The sequence below is a fragment of the Salvelinus sp. IW2-2015 genome, linkage group LG19 (genome assembly GCF_002910315.2).
Source record: "Salvelinus sp. IW2-2015 linkage group LG19, ASM291031v2, whole genome shotgun sequence".
In the NCBI taxonomy this organism is placed as follows: domain Eukaryota; kingdom Metazoa; phylum Chordata; class Actinopteri; order Salmoniformes; family Salmonidae; genus Salvelinus; species Salvelinus sp. IW2-2015.
The window spans coordinates 9843544-9860103 of record NC_036859.1 but is presented as its reverse complement, the minus strand read 5'-3'; the positions used below and the strand labels follow the sequence as shown (position 1 = coordinate 9860103).

The following is a 16560-nucleotide window of genomic DNA, read 5'->3' as shown; positions in this document are numbered from 1 at the left end:
AGATGAAATAGGAAAATGCATAACCTTTATAGAAATTGAAAGGGAACAGTTGGGAGATAGTGGGACAATTATTAGACCAAAGGTGAGGACACAACAGTTCACCTGACACAAGACTGAATCCAAACACTACACTGTTGAATTTATTAGCATTTTACATTTACTGTACTTTTCGCCGCATTTGTTGATAACGAAATCTGAAAGTACTCTGCATACATTCAGTAACATGATAAGACTATTCCTGGAAAAGTGGGGTAGGTGCAACATAAGACAAAAACGGGTGTATCCAAGTGGCCATACACCTCTCAAAAGTGTGCACAGTTCCTAAGCAAGTTCAATGCACTTTTATGACTCAAATATTTTTTATTATAAGGTACTTTAAAAAAAATCTCCTAGCTGTGCTGTTTCAGGAACTACAGCAAGTACAAACTTGTAGATGTTTTGTTTGGAACACCCCCGCCATCGAACAATTACTCTTGTTGTTTACGCAATCCAAAAACAACCCATTATAAAGGTGGGCATGATTTGAAAGCTTGTTCTATTGCCAACATGACTAGCTAAGTTATAAAAATGTTGTGCGCATAGAAAGGAGTCAGGCGCGTCTGCTGCTGCGAATGTTCTTTTCAATAAACAAACATAGGCTCATTCTGTTCAGAACAACCCAGGATATGACGCAATGTCATCTTGGAATTGTACATCAAACATAATGATCATGAACGTTGACGCTGTATATGACATGAGTTTTATGATGTGGAAATGTGAAGTGTACATTTGGACTCACAGGTGTTTGGCTTGCTCGTATGACATCAAAGCAGTATTTATTATAATCCTCAACATATCATCTTTCAAAACACATAGTCATCTTAATTTTACAACATTTCCCTCACTCAGACAACAAACATTTAGCAAAAGTTGCCCAATTAGCTGGAGGGACGGAGGAAATGTATTGTCGTGAGCAGTGCTCAAGTGCAGAACGTCTGTCAGTCAAAACCCATACAGCACTTTGAAGCGCAGAGCCAGAGCTCTGACATCATGTATAGCATATTACTGTACAGCCATTTCCAATTTAGGTGCTTGTTAGTGCCCAAATCTACGATTATCAAGCCGTATACGGGTACAAGTGTAAACGGCTACAGGCGTGCTCTGGAACTTTGGCAACTAGTAAGTATTTTTTAAACCTCCCGCTTTGGGCTGGGTGTGTCAATATGTAGTTCATACATGCATAATCTATGAGCAATTCTGTTTGACCTCAATTAGCCACGAAATCCCTAGTTTGACAGCGACTGTTTACTGGAATCTGTGCAGCACCATTTTCCCTACATTTTCCTCCCACACAATTCTAGTTCCAGCCAAGGAGGTACAGCCCCTCGCCATTTGAGTAACAGCTAGCAAAATGCACACAGAGCAGAGAAAGAGAGAGAGAGAGAGAGAGAGAGAGAGAGAGAGAAAGATCAATGACATGGTGCACATATCTGAACATATGTGACTTAGTTTTCAATTTTCGGGGACCGCTTTTGACTTGTGAGTGCTACATTCAGAACTACTAGCGAATAAGTATATAACATTACTGGAGAATCTTTTTAACGTCCAAAAGTGGAAATCTTGTTGCAGGCTCTCTTTCCATTTCTCCTAAAACCCGGATGCATCTGGTTGTTTCGACCCCAATGAGGGTGAGGCTGAGGTGACCCCTCTAACCTCTTTCATTAACAAATATCAACGGCCCATACTACCTACCATTGCATATGCCTGCCTGATGATAACTGTGTCATTTATCTGGGAGAAACGATCTTCTATCACAGAACATTTGAGCATGTCCCCAGACTAGGCTACCGTTCAACATTTCAGAAAGAATGTGATATATTCATCGATATACCTATTTGCATAATACTTGAAATACATAAACATTTATCTCATGTATTGATACTTTTATGGAATGACCTGATGTGTGACTGTAGACAGTGTTGGTGATAAGCTTACTAACTCGTAATAACTCCTTTATAAAGCAATTACTCAGAGGTAGGCTTACAGAGGCTGACTGGGCACCATTTTCCCTAGCAGAAGACAGCCATACATCTCTGCCAAGGTCATGAGCTAAAAAGTTGACCATACCCCTTCATGCAAAAGCAGAAGGGAAGGGCCAATGTTGAAGGGGGAGGTTTTACTATTTTCTAGCAAAGGCCTCGCGGGACTGTCAAACTAGCAGTTGCTGTGTGGCAGAGAGAGAGGGGGTGAAGAAAGAAGAATCAAAACATCCCGACCATCCCGACACAAGGAACATTTAGGGGAAGCTGCAAATAAATATATAGGCCTAAAACACTGAGACTGCGACAAAGAGAAACAAGGTCGTCGTTTATAATTATTGTGGAATGTGAGCTGTTGAAACGTTGGATGCCAAATTATTGAAGCAACCTCTCGCAGCTCTTTAATCAAGTTACTCCTCAGTTTATATTTACAAATACATCTGGTTTTGATTTTAGAACAAGTAAAGAATGTCCGGCTTTCATCAGCGCAAATTGCTGTTTAAACAATTTTATTTTTGATCCATAATTCTGCATTTGGAAGCGCTCTTCCTACCGGTGTAGATACTTCAAGAATCAAAGAAAAGTTATACAGGGAAAACAGGGCCTATTTGGTAGTTTTTTGCCGGTGTCGYGGTCGAGGAATGGCATTCCGGGTAGAGGCATATGCCCAATTGCTGTTGCTCGTGTTGGCATTGGACCTGAGCGTGCAAGGAGCGGCGCCACAGTATCAAAAACCAGAGGTGAGTGAGTAATAGCCTGCTCTTGGGAGGTCACTCGAAAGTAAATAACAGGGATTGATAGTTTGTTGCCAGATTCCTCAGAGTTAACGGCTACCCTGGAGCGATTGGGGTTATGTGCCTTGCTCAAGGGCACAGCRACATATTTTTCACCCTGTCGGCTCCCGGAATCGAACCCGCAGCATTTCAGATTACTGGCACAACGATAGGCTAACCACTTGGCAATATCCTATCTTAAACTATGTAAAAAAAGAATATATGCATCGTGATGTTTTAACCTGATATATAGCAATGGGCCCTACTGTTAACCTTAAAAGCGCAAATAACTTATTCTTATCTTAAAAGAGCCAAATTGGTAATGATTGCAGAGAGAGACACTGTCTGTCAAGCAGTAAGACTTCTCATTTGGTTTAACATCTGGTTTAAAATCTGCAAAATAAGCATATATTTTAAACTGTTCACACATTTATAGTCAAAATTGATGATTCAAAATAGACGTGTTGAACAGATATTTTGATCAATTTCACCCATAGCCAATTGTTATAAACATTTGTGTATTATTCATTTAAAGTGTTGTGTTTCTGTCATACCCAGAGCTGAAAAAATTGGAAATTGAGCTAATCTGATATTTTTCTATTTGTATTATTTAACTTTTATAGCCTAACGGTATGACCTAAGATGTCAAACCTATATGGGCGATATGCGATCAGACTTTTGGAACGCTATAGTCTATCAACTCAGTTAAGTGTGAAACATCACACTCTCCACTTGGTATAGAGACATTGACTGGAAGCTAAATATGTATTTACATTTAAGAGTTATTTTTGAGTTATAGTGGCTGCCATGTTCCCCAGGGGCTAAATCTGGGGTGGCTCCATGCCTATATCTTTTCAGGGTACATACATCGACCTTATGGGGTGAGAAATGTACCCTTGTTGGCGTTTTTAGGGTTAAAAAGTTGTACCCCAAAAGCAAATAAATAATTTCCCAGGTCTGGGATGTCAGACTGTCAGTAGAACTGGGGGGATGTGGGATGCATCTGACCTCAGCTAAAGGACGCAGACCACAATGATGATGGCTCACATGACAACATTTAGAAATGCTGAGGAGGCAAAATCAAAGAAAAAGAGAAGAAGAAGGCAAATGGGGAGAAATACCATGGTCTCTGTATTGTGGTCAGGTACAGAGGCACTTTCTGAAAGGATAGGGGATTTGGAGTTGCGGGTAGGACCCAACTTCAAAGACATGCGGAAATATAATTGTTGACATCTGTCCTGAGTTAGGGTTGAACTGGGGGAAGGGAGTTTTACAGAGAGAAGGGCTGTGTCTGAAGAGATGATAGTCTGATGGTCAGCAGTGGAGGAGGACTCACCAGCGGTCAGTATCCCTAGTCAGAGAGATATGAAGTTCCTTTGTTTCGACTACAGGAAGTCACCATCATGTTAAACCCCCACGCACCCCATACTCCTACTGACAGACATATATCATTTAGGAAAACRCAGTCGGCTAGCTAGATCATTTATGAAAACAGTCAGCTAAATCATGTCACATGAAGCTCTGACTAGATCACTGTAGATGTCAAATGTCCTTTTGATGTTTTTAATCTGACTGCTGGCGCATGAACTGTAATCTGAGCATACTGTAGGGGCCTGAATTGCAATTCCAGCTGTGCAAATGGAAAGAATAATTTATCTACATTAGGGATGGGAAACAGACTATTGTAGGCACGCGGAACAATTTCCAAATAAAACAAATCGAAAATATTTTGGAACTCAGTGTCAGGGGAGCGTACTGGCAGCAGAGAAGTCAGACGCAGGAGAGCAAAACTGTGTTTCCAACAGCTCAGTTTAATAATAAAAACCCACCGGATACAGAACAATACAATAAATGGGTACAAAACCCAACGCACACCAGAACATAACGTGCACAAGCACTGACAACAAACAATTGCGGACAAGGACATGGGGGGGAACAGAGGGTTTAAATACACAACATGTAATTGATGGAATTGGAACCAGGTGTGATGGAAGAAAAGACAAAACCAATGGAAAATGAAAAGTGGATCGGCGATGGCTAGAAGGTCGGTAACGTCGACCGCCGAACGCCGCCCGAACAAGGAGAGGGACCGACTTCGGCGGAAGTAGGACAGTACCACCCCCTGACATGCGGCTCCAGCAGCGCGTCGACACCGGCCTCTGGACGACCCGGAGGGCGAGGCGCAGGGTGATCCGCACGAAGACGGTGGAACTCCTGCAGCATAGAAGGGTCCAACACGTCCTCGACCGGAACCTAGCACCTCTCCTCCGGACCGTACCCCTCCCACTCCACGAGATACTGAAGGCCCTCGTCCGACGCCTCGAATCCAGTATGGAGCGAACGGAGTACGCCGGGGCCCCCGATGTCCAGAGGGTGTGGAGGAACCTCCCGCACCTCAGACTCCTGGAGCGGGCCAGACACCACCGCCTGAGGAGAGACACATGGAACGAGGGGTTAATACGGTAATCGGGGGAGCTGTAACTTATAGAAAACCTCGTTTCACTCTCCTCAGGACTTTAAATGGCCCCACAAACTGCAGGCCCAGCTTCCGGCAGGGCAGGGCGAGGGGCACGTTTCGGGTCAAGAGCCAGACCCGGTCTCACTGCGGTGGCATCTGCGTTCTTCTTTTGGCGCGTCGCGGCCTGCTGAAGGGAGACACGGATGGCTTCCCATGTCTCCTCCGCGAGCCTGAACCAGTCGTCCACCACAGGAACCTCGTCTGACCCTGATGCCAAGGTGCCAGAACCGGCTGGTACCCCAGTACGCACTGGAAGGGAGAGAGGTTAGTGTAGGAGTGACGGAGTGAGTTCTGTGCCATCTCGGCCCAGGGCACGTACGCCGCCCACTCCCCCGGCTGGTCCTGGCAATAGGACCGCAGAAACCTACCCACATCCTGTTCACTCTCTCCACCTGCCCATTACTCTCGGGATGAAACCTGAAGTAAGGCTGATCCCCAGATGCTCCATGAACGCCTTCCAGACCCTAGACGTGAACTGGGGACCCCGATCAGACACTAATCCTCAGGCACCCCGTAGTGCTGGAAGACATGTGTAAACAGGGCTTCCGCAGTCTGTAGGGCCGTAGGGAGACCGGGCAGAGGAAGAAGACGACAGACTTAGAGAAACGATCCACAACGACCAGGATTGCGGTGTTACCCTGTGAAAGTGGAAGATCAGTTAGAAAATCCACCGACAGGTGCGACCAAGGCCGCTGTGGAACGGGTAAGGGGTGTAAACTTACCTCTGGGCAGGTGCCTAGGAGCCTTACACTGGCGCACACCGAGCAGGAGGAAACATAAACCTTCACGTCCTTAGCCAAGGTAGGCCACCAGTACCTCCCGCTCAAACAGCACACTGTCCGACCGATCCCAGGATGACCAGAGGAGGGTGACGTGTGGCCCAATCGATCAACCGGTCACGAACAGCAGACGGGACGTACAGACGCCCAGCGGTACACTGGACGGGAGCGGGCTCTGCACGTAACGCCTGCTCAATGTCCGTGTCCAGCTCCCACACTACCGGCGCCACCAGACAGGAGGCGGGGAGTATGGGAGTGGGATCCATGGGCCGCTCCTCTGTGTCATACAGCCGGGACAATGCGTCTGCCTTCACATTCTGGGAGCCTGGTCTGTAGGACAGAGTAAACACAAAACGGGTGAAAAACATGACCCACCTTGCCTGGCGAGGGTTCAGTCTCCTCGCTGCCCGGACGTACTCCAGATTACGGTGGTCAGACCAGATGAGAAAAGGGTGTCTAGCCCCCTCAAGCCAGTGTTTCCACGCCTTCAAGGCATTTACGACAGCCAACAGCTCCTGGTCCCCCACGTCATAGTTTCGCTCCGCCGGGCTGAGCTTCTTTGAGAAGAAGGCACAGGGGGCGGAGCTTCAGTGGCGTACCGAGCGCTGTGAGAGCACAGCTCCTATCCCAGCCTTGGATGCGTCCACCTCCACTCAGAACGCCAAAGAGGGATCCGGATGGGCCAGCACGGGAGCCGAGGTAAACAGAGCCCTCAGGTGACTAAAAGCCCTGTCCGCCTCAGCTGTCCACTGCAAGCGCACCGGGCACCCCTTCAGCAGTGAGGTAATGGGAGCCGCTACCTGACCAAAACCCCGGATAAACCTCCGGTAGTAGTTGGCAAACCCTAAGAACCGCTGCACCTCCTTTACCGTGGTGGGAGTCGGCCAATTACGCAAGGCTGCAATGCGGTCACTCTCCATCTCCACCCCTGAGGTGGAAATGCGATACCCTAGGAAGGAGACGGACTGTTGAAAGAACAGGCATTTCTCAGCCTTGACATACAGGTCATGCTCCAACAGGCAACCAAGCACTTTGCGCACCAGGGACACATACTCGGCGCGTGTAGCGGAGTATATTCAAAATGTCATCAATATACACCACCACACCCTGCCCGTGTAGGTCCCTGAAAATCTCATCTACAAAGGCTTGGAAGACTGATGGCGCATTCATCAACCCGTACGGCATGACGAGGTACTCATAGTAACCCGAGGTGGTACTACAAGCCGTCTTGCACTCGTCTCCCTCTCGGATACGCACCAGGTTGTAAGCGCTCCTGAGATCTAGTTTAGTGAAGAAGCGCACCCCGTGCATTGACTCTATCGCTGTGCCTATGAGCGCGTAGCGGTAACTATACCTAACAGTGATCTGATTCAGACCCCGATAGTCAATACACGGGCGCAGACCTCCCTCCTTTTTCTTCACAAAAAATAAACTCGAGGAGGCTGGTGAAGTGGAGGACTGAATGTACCCCTGACGCAGGATTCAGAGACATATGTTCCATAGCCTCCGTCTCCACCTGTGAGAGGGGATACACGTGACTCCTGGGAAGTGCAGCGTCTTGCAGGAGATCTGTCACACAATCGCCCTGTCGATGAGGTGGTAATTGAGTCGCCTTCTTTTTGGAGAAGGCGAGAGCCAAATCGGCATATTCAGGGGAATGCGCACGGTGGAGACCTGTTCTGAACTCTCCACCGTAGTAGCACCAACGGAAACCCCTAAACACCTACCTGAGCACTCTCGAGACCACCCTGTGAGAGCCCTCTGTGGCCAAGAAACAGTAGGGTTAAGACAAGCTAATCGGGGTAGGCACAGCACCACGGGAAACGCAGGAGAGTCAATAAGGAAAATACTTATTCTCTCCGTGTGACCTCCCTGCGTCACCATGTCCAAAGGAGCAGTGACCTCCCTAATTAACCCTGACCCTAATGGTCGACTATATAAGGTGTGAACGGGGGAGGGCACATCCACGGGAACAATGGGGTCCCTAAACTATGAGCTAACGCTCTATCAATGAAATTCCCAGCCGCGCCTGAATCTACGAGCCCTTATGCTGGGAATGAAGGGAATACTCAGGAAAAGTGACAGACACAAACATATGTGCAACAGAGGGCTCTGGGTGAGAATGGTGCCGGCTCACCTGGGTGACGCCAGAGCGCCCTGCCTGCTGCCTCGATTCCCAGAAGAAACCAACCCGGCACCAACGCAGTGTGACCTCTGCGGCCACAGATGGTGCACGAGCGGGAACCCCCTCCGGTCTCCCTGCGCACCGTCCCTCCCAGCTCCATGGGTATCGGAGAGGGTGCGGGAGGATGGAACCACCAGACCCCGATCTAAACGTCTGCGAGTAGCCAGCAGGTTGTCCAGCCGGATGGACAGGTCCACCAGCTGGTCGAACGTGAGGGTTGTCTCTGCAGGCCAGCTCCCGATGACGATCCTCGTGCAGACTGCAGCGGTAATTGTCAATCAGGGCCCTTTTGTTCCATCCCGCGCCGGCAACCAGGGTCCTAAACTCCAGGGCGAACTCCTGGACGCGCCTCGTCTCCTGCCTCGGATGGTAGAGGCGTTCACCCACCCCTCTACCCTCGGGCGTGTGGTCAAAGACTGCCCGAGGAACGGCGGGTGAACCCTCAAACTGGTCCAACGCCGCATCTCCCTCTCTCCACACAGCGTTGGCCCACTCCAGGGTTTTCCCGGTGAGGCACGAGACGAGGGAGACACCCTCTCACTACACGATGGAGCCGGGTGGACGGTGACCAGGTAGAGGTCTAATTATAACAGGAACCCCTGGCAGTTCGCATCCCTCCCGTCGTACTCCTGGGACAAGGAGAGACGAATCCCACTGGGTTCAGGCGGGAAAGGGGCGCTCAGGGGAGACCCCGGTTGTGTTGGTGGAGGCACTGGAAGAACTCCCTGTCTCTTCCAGCGGTCCATTGTCTGAACAACGTGGTCCATGGTGGTGCCAAGATGGTGTAGTATTGCTGCATGCTCCTGGACGTGCTCCTCCACTCCTATGACCCGGGGTACCGTTTCCTGCTGACTCCATAGTTAGGTCGGAGATTCTGTAAAGGTGTTTAACTGGCGGCAGAGAAGTCATACGCAGGAGAGAAATAAACTGTGTTTCCAACGGCGCAGTTTATTCACAAAAAAACCCACAGGAAAACATAACAATAAAAATCAATGGGTAACATAACCCGACGCACACCAGTACAGATGTACACATACACTTACAATAAACAATCAGCGACAAGGACATGAGGGGAAACAGAGGGTTAAATACACAACATGTAATTGATAGGATTGGAACCAGGTGTGATGGAAGACAAGACAAAACGAAAAAGGATCAGCGATGGCTAGAATTTGGTGACGTCGACCGCCGAACACCACCCGAACAAGGAGAGGGAACAACTTTGCGGAAGTCGTGACAATAGTAGAATACACAAGGTGCAATTTTGAAATTGTGCATCAGCTGTTTTTCTCTTGTTATATTAGTCACTGACAGTCACTCAATTAGCCCATGTCAGCTGAAATGTTTCAGAATGGTAAATTAGTCTAGCGGCCAGCTATCTAAACTTGTAGTAATCATGGTCGAATTACCGACAGGGGGGGCCCCATTGATTTTGTTAGTCATTGTCACTCAGATATCATATTAAAAACCGCAAACATTTCTCTCCACCCCTCTCCACCTGGCATAATTTGTAGAATTGCGTGAAATTAGCTGTTACATTTTTTTTTTCTCTCGCCTTGGGCTGGGTGTTTATCGTATTTTACTATATATCGGTATTGATACATGGACCAGTTTGGGTTTTTACTTTACGTTAACCGTATTGACATTTCTGGTTTGTTAAATRKGATACGCAACTCAGGAGGGTGTAATGTCAGTTTTTATAGTTTACTCCGTTTGCTAGTTGTGTCGTCTTTCTCCCTCCTTCTGCATGTCGCTTCCCACACCAATCCCTGCTCCCTGTCACTCAAGGTGAGAGCAGTTGCTCTGAGTCACAAACACTTTCTTGCTGTTCACTGCAGTTTGCATGGTCAGGTAGATGCAACAAGATGTTGGTGAAAATAATTCTGATTCCCACAAGTGTTCTACAATTACTCTATTAGACCTATATTACTCTCTGCTAGTTTGTCTTTTCTTAGCAAGTTGTGACTAAAATAAATGTTGTTAGCCGCTAATGCTAATCGCTAGTTAGCTGGCTAGTTAGCTTGTTAAATGTACTAAGAGACCAGTGCAGGCTCCTCAGAGGAGAAAGGGGAGGACCATCCTCCTCAGTGAATTTCAGAAAAATACAAATAGTGAAACATTAAAAAAGTCMTTTTTAAATAAAACTATACTAAATATATTCACGTCACCAAATAATTGATTAAAACACACTGTTTTGCAATGAAGGTCTAGTAGCCTCAGCAGCACTCTGTAGGGTAGCACCATGCTGTAGTCAGAAGACTGTGCTCCTCTGGGTACGTTGACTTCAATACAAATCCTAGGAGGCTCATGGTTCTCACCCTYTTCCATAGACTTACACAGTAATTATGACATCTTCCGGAGGATGTCCTCCAACCTTTCAGAGCTTTTGGAAGCATGAACTGATATGTTGTCCACCAAATCGAAGGGTCAGAGAATGAATCTAGTACTGAAAGCATAAGCTACAGCTAGCTTGCATTGAAGTGTATAAAATGTGGTGAGTAGCTGACTCAAAGAGAGAGAAAGACAATAGTTGAACAGTTCTGAACAAATTAATTTATTCCAAAATTAAGGACAATCAGGAGAGAGAGAGAGAGAGCTATCTATATTTCGTAGTGTATATTTTTCTCACGTTCAGTTACTTAGCTAGCTAGTTTGGTCTACTCAAACACTTGGCTCAAATAGAGAGGGATGCTATGTTAGCTAGCTGACTATGGCTGTTCAACACTGGAACTCTTCCAAGGCAAGGTAAGCTTTTGGTTTTATAAATGTATTGCCACCGGGGCCCATCGGTGTAACTGCTAAACTGCTTGTTGCTGACTGTACACTGTGCTGCATGATTGTAGTGGGTTTACTAGCACGTTAGTTCTAGTAACTATGTTGACTATGACATGACAACGATGTAGGCTGTGTGTAGCGGTTAGCGGTCATGATAGGAAGGTTTGGCTTGGAAATTCTTTTTTCTTTTTTCTTTTTTTACCCCCTTTTCTCCCCAATTTTCGTGATATCCAATCGCTAGTAATTACTATCTTGTCTCATCGCGGGCTCGGGAGCCGTACGGGCTCGGGAGAGATGAAGGTCGAAAGTCATACGTCCTCCGAAGCACAACCCAACCAAGCCGCACTGCTTCTTAACACAGCGCGCCTCCAACCCGGAAGCCAGCCGCACCAATGTGTCGGAGGAAACACCGTGCACCCGCCCCCCTTGGTTAGCGCGCACTGTGCCCGGCCCGCCACAGGAGTCGCTGGAGCGCGATGAGACAAGGATATCCCTACCGGCCAAACCCTCCCTAACCCGGACGACGCTAGGCCAATTGTGCGTCGCCCCACGGACCCCCCGGTCGCGGCCGGCTGCGACAGAGCCTGGGACTCTGGTGGCACAGCTAGCGCTGGGAAATGCTTTTTTGAGTTGTCACAAACAGCTGATGTGTTGTGCAATGAAGTCCACAAGCAAAGGGAAAAAGTGAGAGGAGGAGAGCGCGTAGATTGATGCTAGAAGGAATTGTATATACAACAAGCTGTTTGAATGTGGCTGCTATGAAAGTGAACTGTATGTGATCAGGGGTGTATTCATTGCGCCAATTCTGTTAAAACGTTTCTTAAACGGATGCAAAAGAAACGAAATGGGGATTAACATACCTGAACCAGAACAAAATTTTGCTTAGGGCCCCAAAAAAGGCTAGGGCCAACTCAGACTGCATGTGTGGGTATGGATGTGGGTATGCAGACCCGTAAGTCACTGCGGCCCCTCATGATGAGTTCAGATTTTTTTGTGGCCCCCACCTCCATCAAAGTTGCCCCTCCCTGACCTAGATTAGACTGTCAATTTAGCAGAAAGTAGGCTGTTAGGTCTCTCAGAGGGAACTGAAGCACTGATAATTGTTACATCTGCTCCTGCCACACCCTCTACTGCTCATCCTGTGTCTCCTTGACCCGCCGCCACTCCCCCAGTGCTCTCTCCCTCTCCCTCTCTCTCTCTCTGTGTATGCGATTGTGTGGGCGGAGACAGGTGTGCTGGAGTCAGAGCACATCCCCACCAGCTGCAACCTGTTCCATAATTAAGACCTCTACAAATACTCAGTCCTGCCACTTCCACACTGCCAGATCGTAATCTCTGCTCAGTCAGTCTACGTTTCTAGCCGTTTGTTACTATTTAGATCCTGTTTTCCTTGCCTGACACGGTTTTCATCTCCGCTACCGTTCTGCCCGCTCTGACTCTGGTCCCTATCTCCAGTTCCACGTCTCCTCATCCTGCTACTCTGCCCTGGATTCCCCACTCTACTGCTCCCTTGGATTCCCCTCCGTCCCAACCCTGTCCCAACCCCTCTCGCTCCAGTCTCAGCCTCCGCACCTGGTTTCCTGCAACCCGCCCGAGCTTCCCCTGGCCTGCACTCCATCTTCCCCCTGTGTTTCAATAAATAGCATTCCTGTCTTCTTGTCTGTGTCTGGTCTTGGGCTTCCCTGTTCCACTCCGCGGAACAATCATGTCAGTCAACAAGTTTGCCATTTAGACAGATAAATCAGTTTTTTACTTTAGAAGCAAGTAAAGAATGCGCCGCTTTCATCAATGAAAATGGCTCTTTAAACAATGATATATATTTTTTTAACCGGGCCTTTACTACCCAGGCGTTTCTTTACTTTGCGGGTGTCATGGTCGAGGAATGGCACTCCGGATAGAGGGAATGCCTGACTGCTGTTGCTCATGCTGGCATGGGACCTGAGTGTGCAAGGCGCCGCACACAACTCTTGGGAGGTCACTCGAAGAGAAATAACAGAGATTGTTGGCTTATTGCCAGATTCATCAGAGTTAATGGCTACCCTGGAGCGATTGGGGTTATGTGCCTTGCTCAAGGGCACATCGACATATTTTTCACCTCCCAGAATTGAACTTGTAACCTTTCAGATTACTAGCACAACTCTCTAATCGATAAGCCACCTGCTGCCCATTTGAACACAGCAATCCATGTTTGAATAGTTAGAGGGGCAATATCCTCTGAAACTATGCATTGCGATGCTCTTACATGATATAAAGCAATAGGCCCTACTGTTAACCTTAAAAGTGCAAATAACATACAATATTTTTAGCTTTAAAGTGCCAAATTGGTAATGATTGTAGAGACAATGTCTGTCAACCATTAACACTTATTTTTGTAACAGTCAAATGGTTTACATTCCGCAAAATAAGCATATACACTATACAGTACCAGTCAAAAGTTTGGACACACCTACTCATTCAAGGATTTTTCTTTGTTTTACTATTTTCTACATTGTAGAATAATAKTGAAAACATCAAAACTATGAAATAACACATATGAAATCATGTAGTAGTAATTTTAGACTCTTCAAAGTAGCCACCATTTGCCTTGATGACAGCTTTGCAAACTCTTGGCCTTCTCTCAACCAGCTTCATGATGAATGATTTTCCAACAGTCTTGAAGGAGTTCCCACATATGCTGAGCACATGTTGGCTGATTTTCCTTCACTCTGCGGTCCAACTCATCCCAAACCATCTTAATTGGTTTGAGATTGGGTGATTGTGGAGGCCATGTCATCTCATGCAGAACTCCATCACTCTCCTTCTTGGTCAAATAGCCCTTACACAGCCAGGAGGTGTGATGTGGGTCATTGTCCTGTTGAAAAACAAATGATAGTCCCACTAAGCACATACCAGATGGGATGGCGTGTCACTGCAGAATGCTATGGTAGCCATGCTGGTTAAGTGTGCCTTGAATTCTAAATAAATCACAGACAGTTTCACCAGCAAAGCACCCCCACACTATCACACTTCCTCCTCCATGCTTCATGGTGGGAACCACGCATGCAGCGATCATCCGTTTGCCTACTCTGCGTCTCACAAAGACACGGCGGTTGGAACCAAAAATCTCGAATTTGAACTCTTCAGACCAAAGGACAGATTTCCACTGGTCTAATGTCCATTGCTCATGTTTCTTGGCCCAAGCAAGTCTCTTCTTATTATTGGTGTCCTTTAGTAGTGGTTTCTTTGCAGCAATTCGACCATGAAGGCCTGATTCACGCATTCTCCTCTGAACAGTTGATGTTGAGATGTGTCTGTTACTTGAACTCTGTGAAGCATTTATTTGGGCTGCAATTTCTGAGGCTGGTAACTCTAATGAACTTATCCTCTGCAGCAGAGGTAACTCTGGGTCTTCCTTTCCTTTGGCGGTCCTCATGAGAGCCAGTTTCATCATAGCACTTGATGGTTTTTGCAACTGCACTTGAAGAAACTTTGAAAGTTCTTGAAATGTTCCGCATTGACTGACCTTCATGTCTTAAAGTAACGATGGACTGTCGTTTCTCTTTGCTTATTTGAGCTGTTCTTGCCATAATATGGACTTGGTCTTTTACCAAATAGGGCTATCTTCTGTATACCACACCTACCTTGTCACACAACTGAATGGCCTTACTGAAGAGCTCAGTGACTTTCAATGTGGCACCATCATAGGATGCCACCTTTCCAAACTGCTTCTGGAAGCAACGTCAGCACAAGAACTGTTCGTCGGGAGCTTCATGAAATCACCAYGCGCAATGCCAAGCGTCAGCTGGAGTTGTGTAAAGCTTGCCGCCATTGGACTCTGGAGCAGTGGAAACGGGTTCTCTGGAGTGATGAATCACGCTTCACCGTCTGGCAGTACAACGGATGAATATGGGTTTGGTGGATGCCAGGAAAACACTACCTGCCCGAATGCATAGTGCCAACTGTAAAGTTTGGTGGAGGAGGAATATTGGTCTGGGGCTGTTTTCATGGTTCGGGCTATTAGCCGATTCCAACAGGGCCAAGCCCCTTATTTCCAGTGAAGGAAAATCTTACCGCTACAGCATACAATGACATTCTAGATGATTCTGTGCTTCCAACTTTGTAACAGTCCTTTTTCAGTATGACAATGCYCCCGTGCAAAAAGTGAGGTCCATACAGAAATGGTTTGTCGAGATTGGTGTGGAAGAACTTGACTGGCCTGTACAGAGCCCTGACCTCAACGCCATCGAACACCTTTGGGATGAATTTGAACGTTGATTGCCTACAGTGCATTCGGAAAGTATTCAGGCCCCTTCCCTTTTTCCACATTTTGTTACGTTACAGCCTTATTCTAAAATGTATTAAATAAAATAAAAATCCTCATCAATCTACACACAATCCCCATAATGACAACGTTATTATTTTTTTGTTTGTTGATATTTTAGATTTAAAAAACCCAGAAATACCTTATTTACCTAAGTATTCAGACTCTTTGCTATGAGACTCGAAATTGAGCTCAGGTGCATCCTGTTTCCATTGATCATCTTTGAGATGTTTCTACAACTTGATTAGAGTCCGTCTGTGGTAAATTCAATTGATTGGACATGATTTTGAAAGGCACACACCTGTCTATAAGGTCCCACAGTTGACAGTGCATCTCAGAGCCATAACCAAGCCATGAGGTTGAAGAAATTGTCCATAGAGCTCCGAGACCGGATTGTGTCGAGACCCAGATGTGATAAAGGGTACCAAAACATTTCTGCAGCATTGAAGGTCCCCAAGAACACAGTGGCCTCCATCATTCTTAAATGTTAGAAKTTTGTAACCACCAAGACTCATACTAGAGCTGGCCGCACATTTATAGTCAAAATTGATGTTTCAAAATCTATTTTTTTTAATGTTTGGACAGATATTTTTTTATAAATATCGCTCATAGCGACTTTATTATAAACATTTGTGTGCTATTCATTTTAAGGGTTTCGGTGATACACAGAGGCTGAGAAATTGGCAATTAAGMTAGTCTGGTATATAGCCTACCGGTATGACCTAAAATGTCCACGGATATGGGCCATRTGTTATTTGGGCGCCAGTGCCATCAGACCTTTGGAATGCTATAACTCAGTTCCAATTGACATCTTTTCACTGTTTCTGTTCTACATTTGGGGTAACTCTCCAACAAACCAAATATAATATTACCGGTAATTTGAGCGACGTTTGGCCATAATCTTTGCACCAGAACGCTCACTAGTATTGAGAGAGAGATAAACCCTAAATGAACAGTAAATCAAGATCTGCAGGTCTGTGTAATAGCCAATTAGACTGGGCTCAATGCAGCTGTTTGAAGACCATAGTACCAGTGGAAGGTAGGTGTGTCATATATTGTGGCCTCAGGGAAAGCGAGAAAGTGGGCAGAGGATTTCCTCTTTGCTACAAGGTGAAAACACCTTGTATTGGTCTCACTGCGGCAATACGCCTGCAGCCTGACAATGACAATACACAAAGCGAATGACACAGGAAGGGGGAGGAAGGCGGAGGG

General features: G+C 46.7%; 1 protein-coding gene across 1 annotated transcript in view; it reads left to right on the top strand.

Annotated features, from left to right (window-relative positions):
- The first annotated feature begins 2175 nt into the window (after positions 1-2175).
- Positions 2176-16560, top strand: part of mmp14b (matrix metallopeptidase 14b (membrane-inserted)) — a 28757-nt gene continuing 14372 nt past the window's right edge. Inside the window, exon 1 of the mRNA XM_024009756.2 lies at positions 2176-2758. Within this exon, the coding sequence (XP_023865524.1) occupies positions 2660-2758 (99 nt within the window). The 5' untranslated portion in view covers positions 2176-2659. The remainder of the gene's footprint in view (positions 2759-16560) is intronic.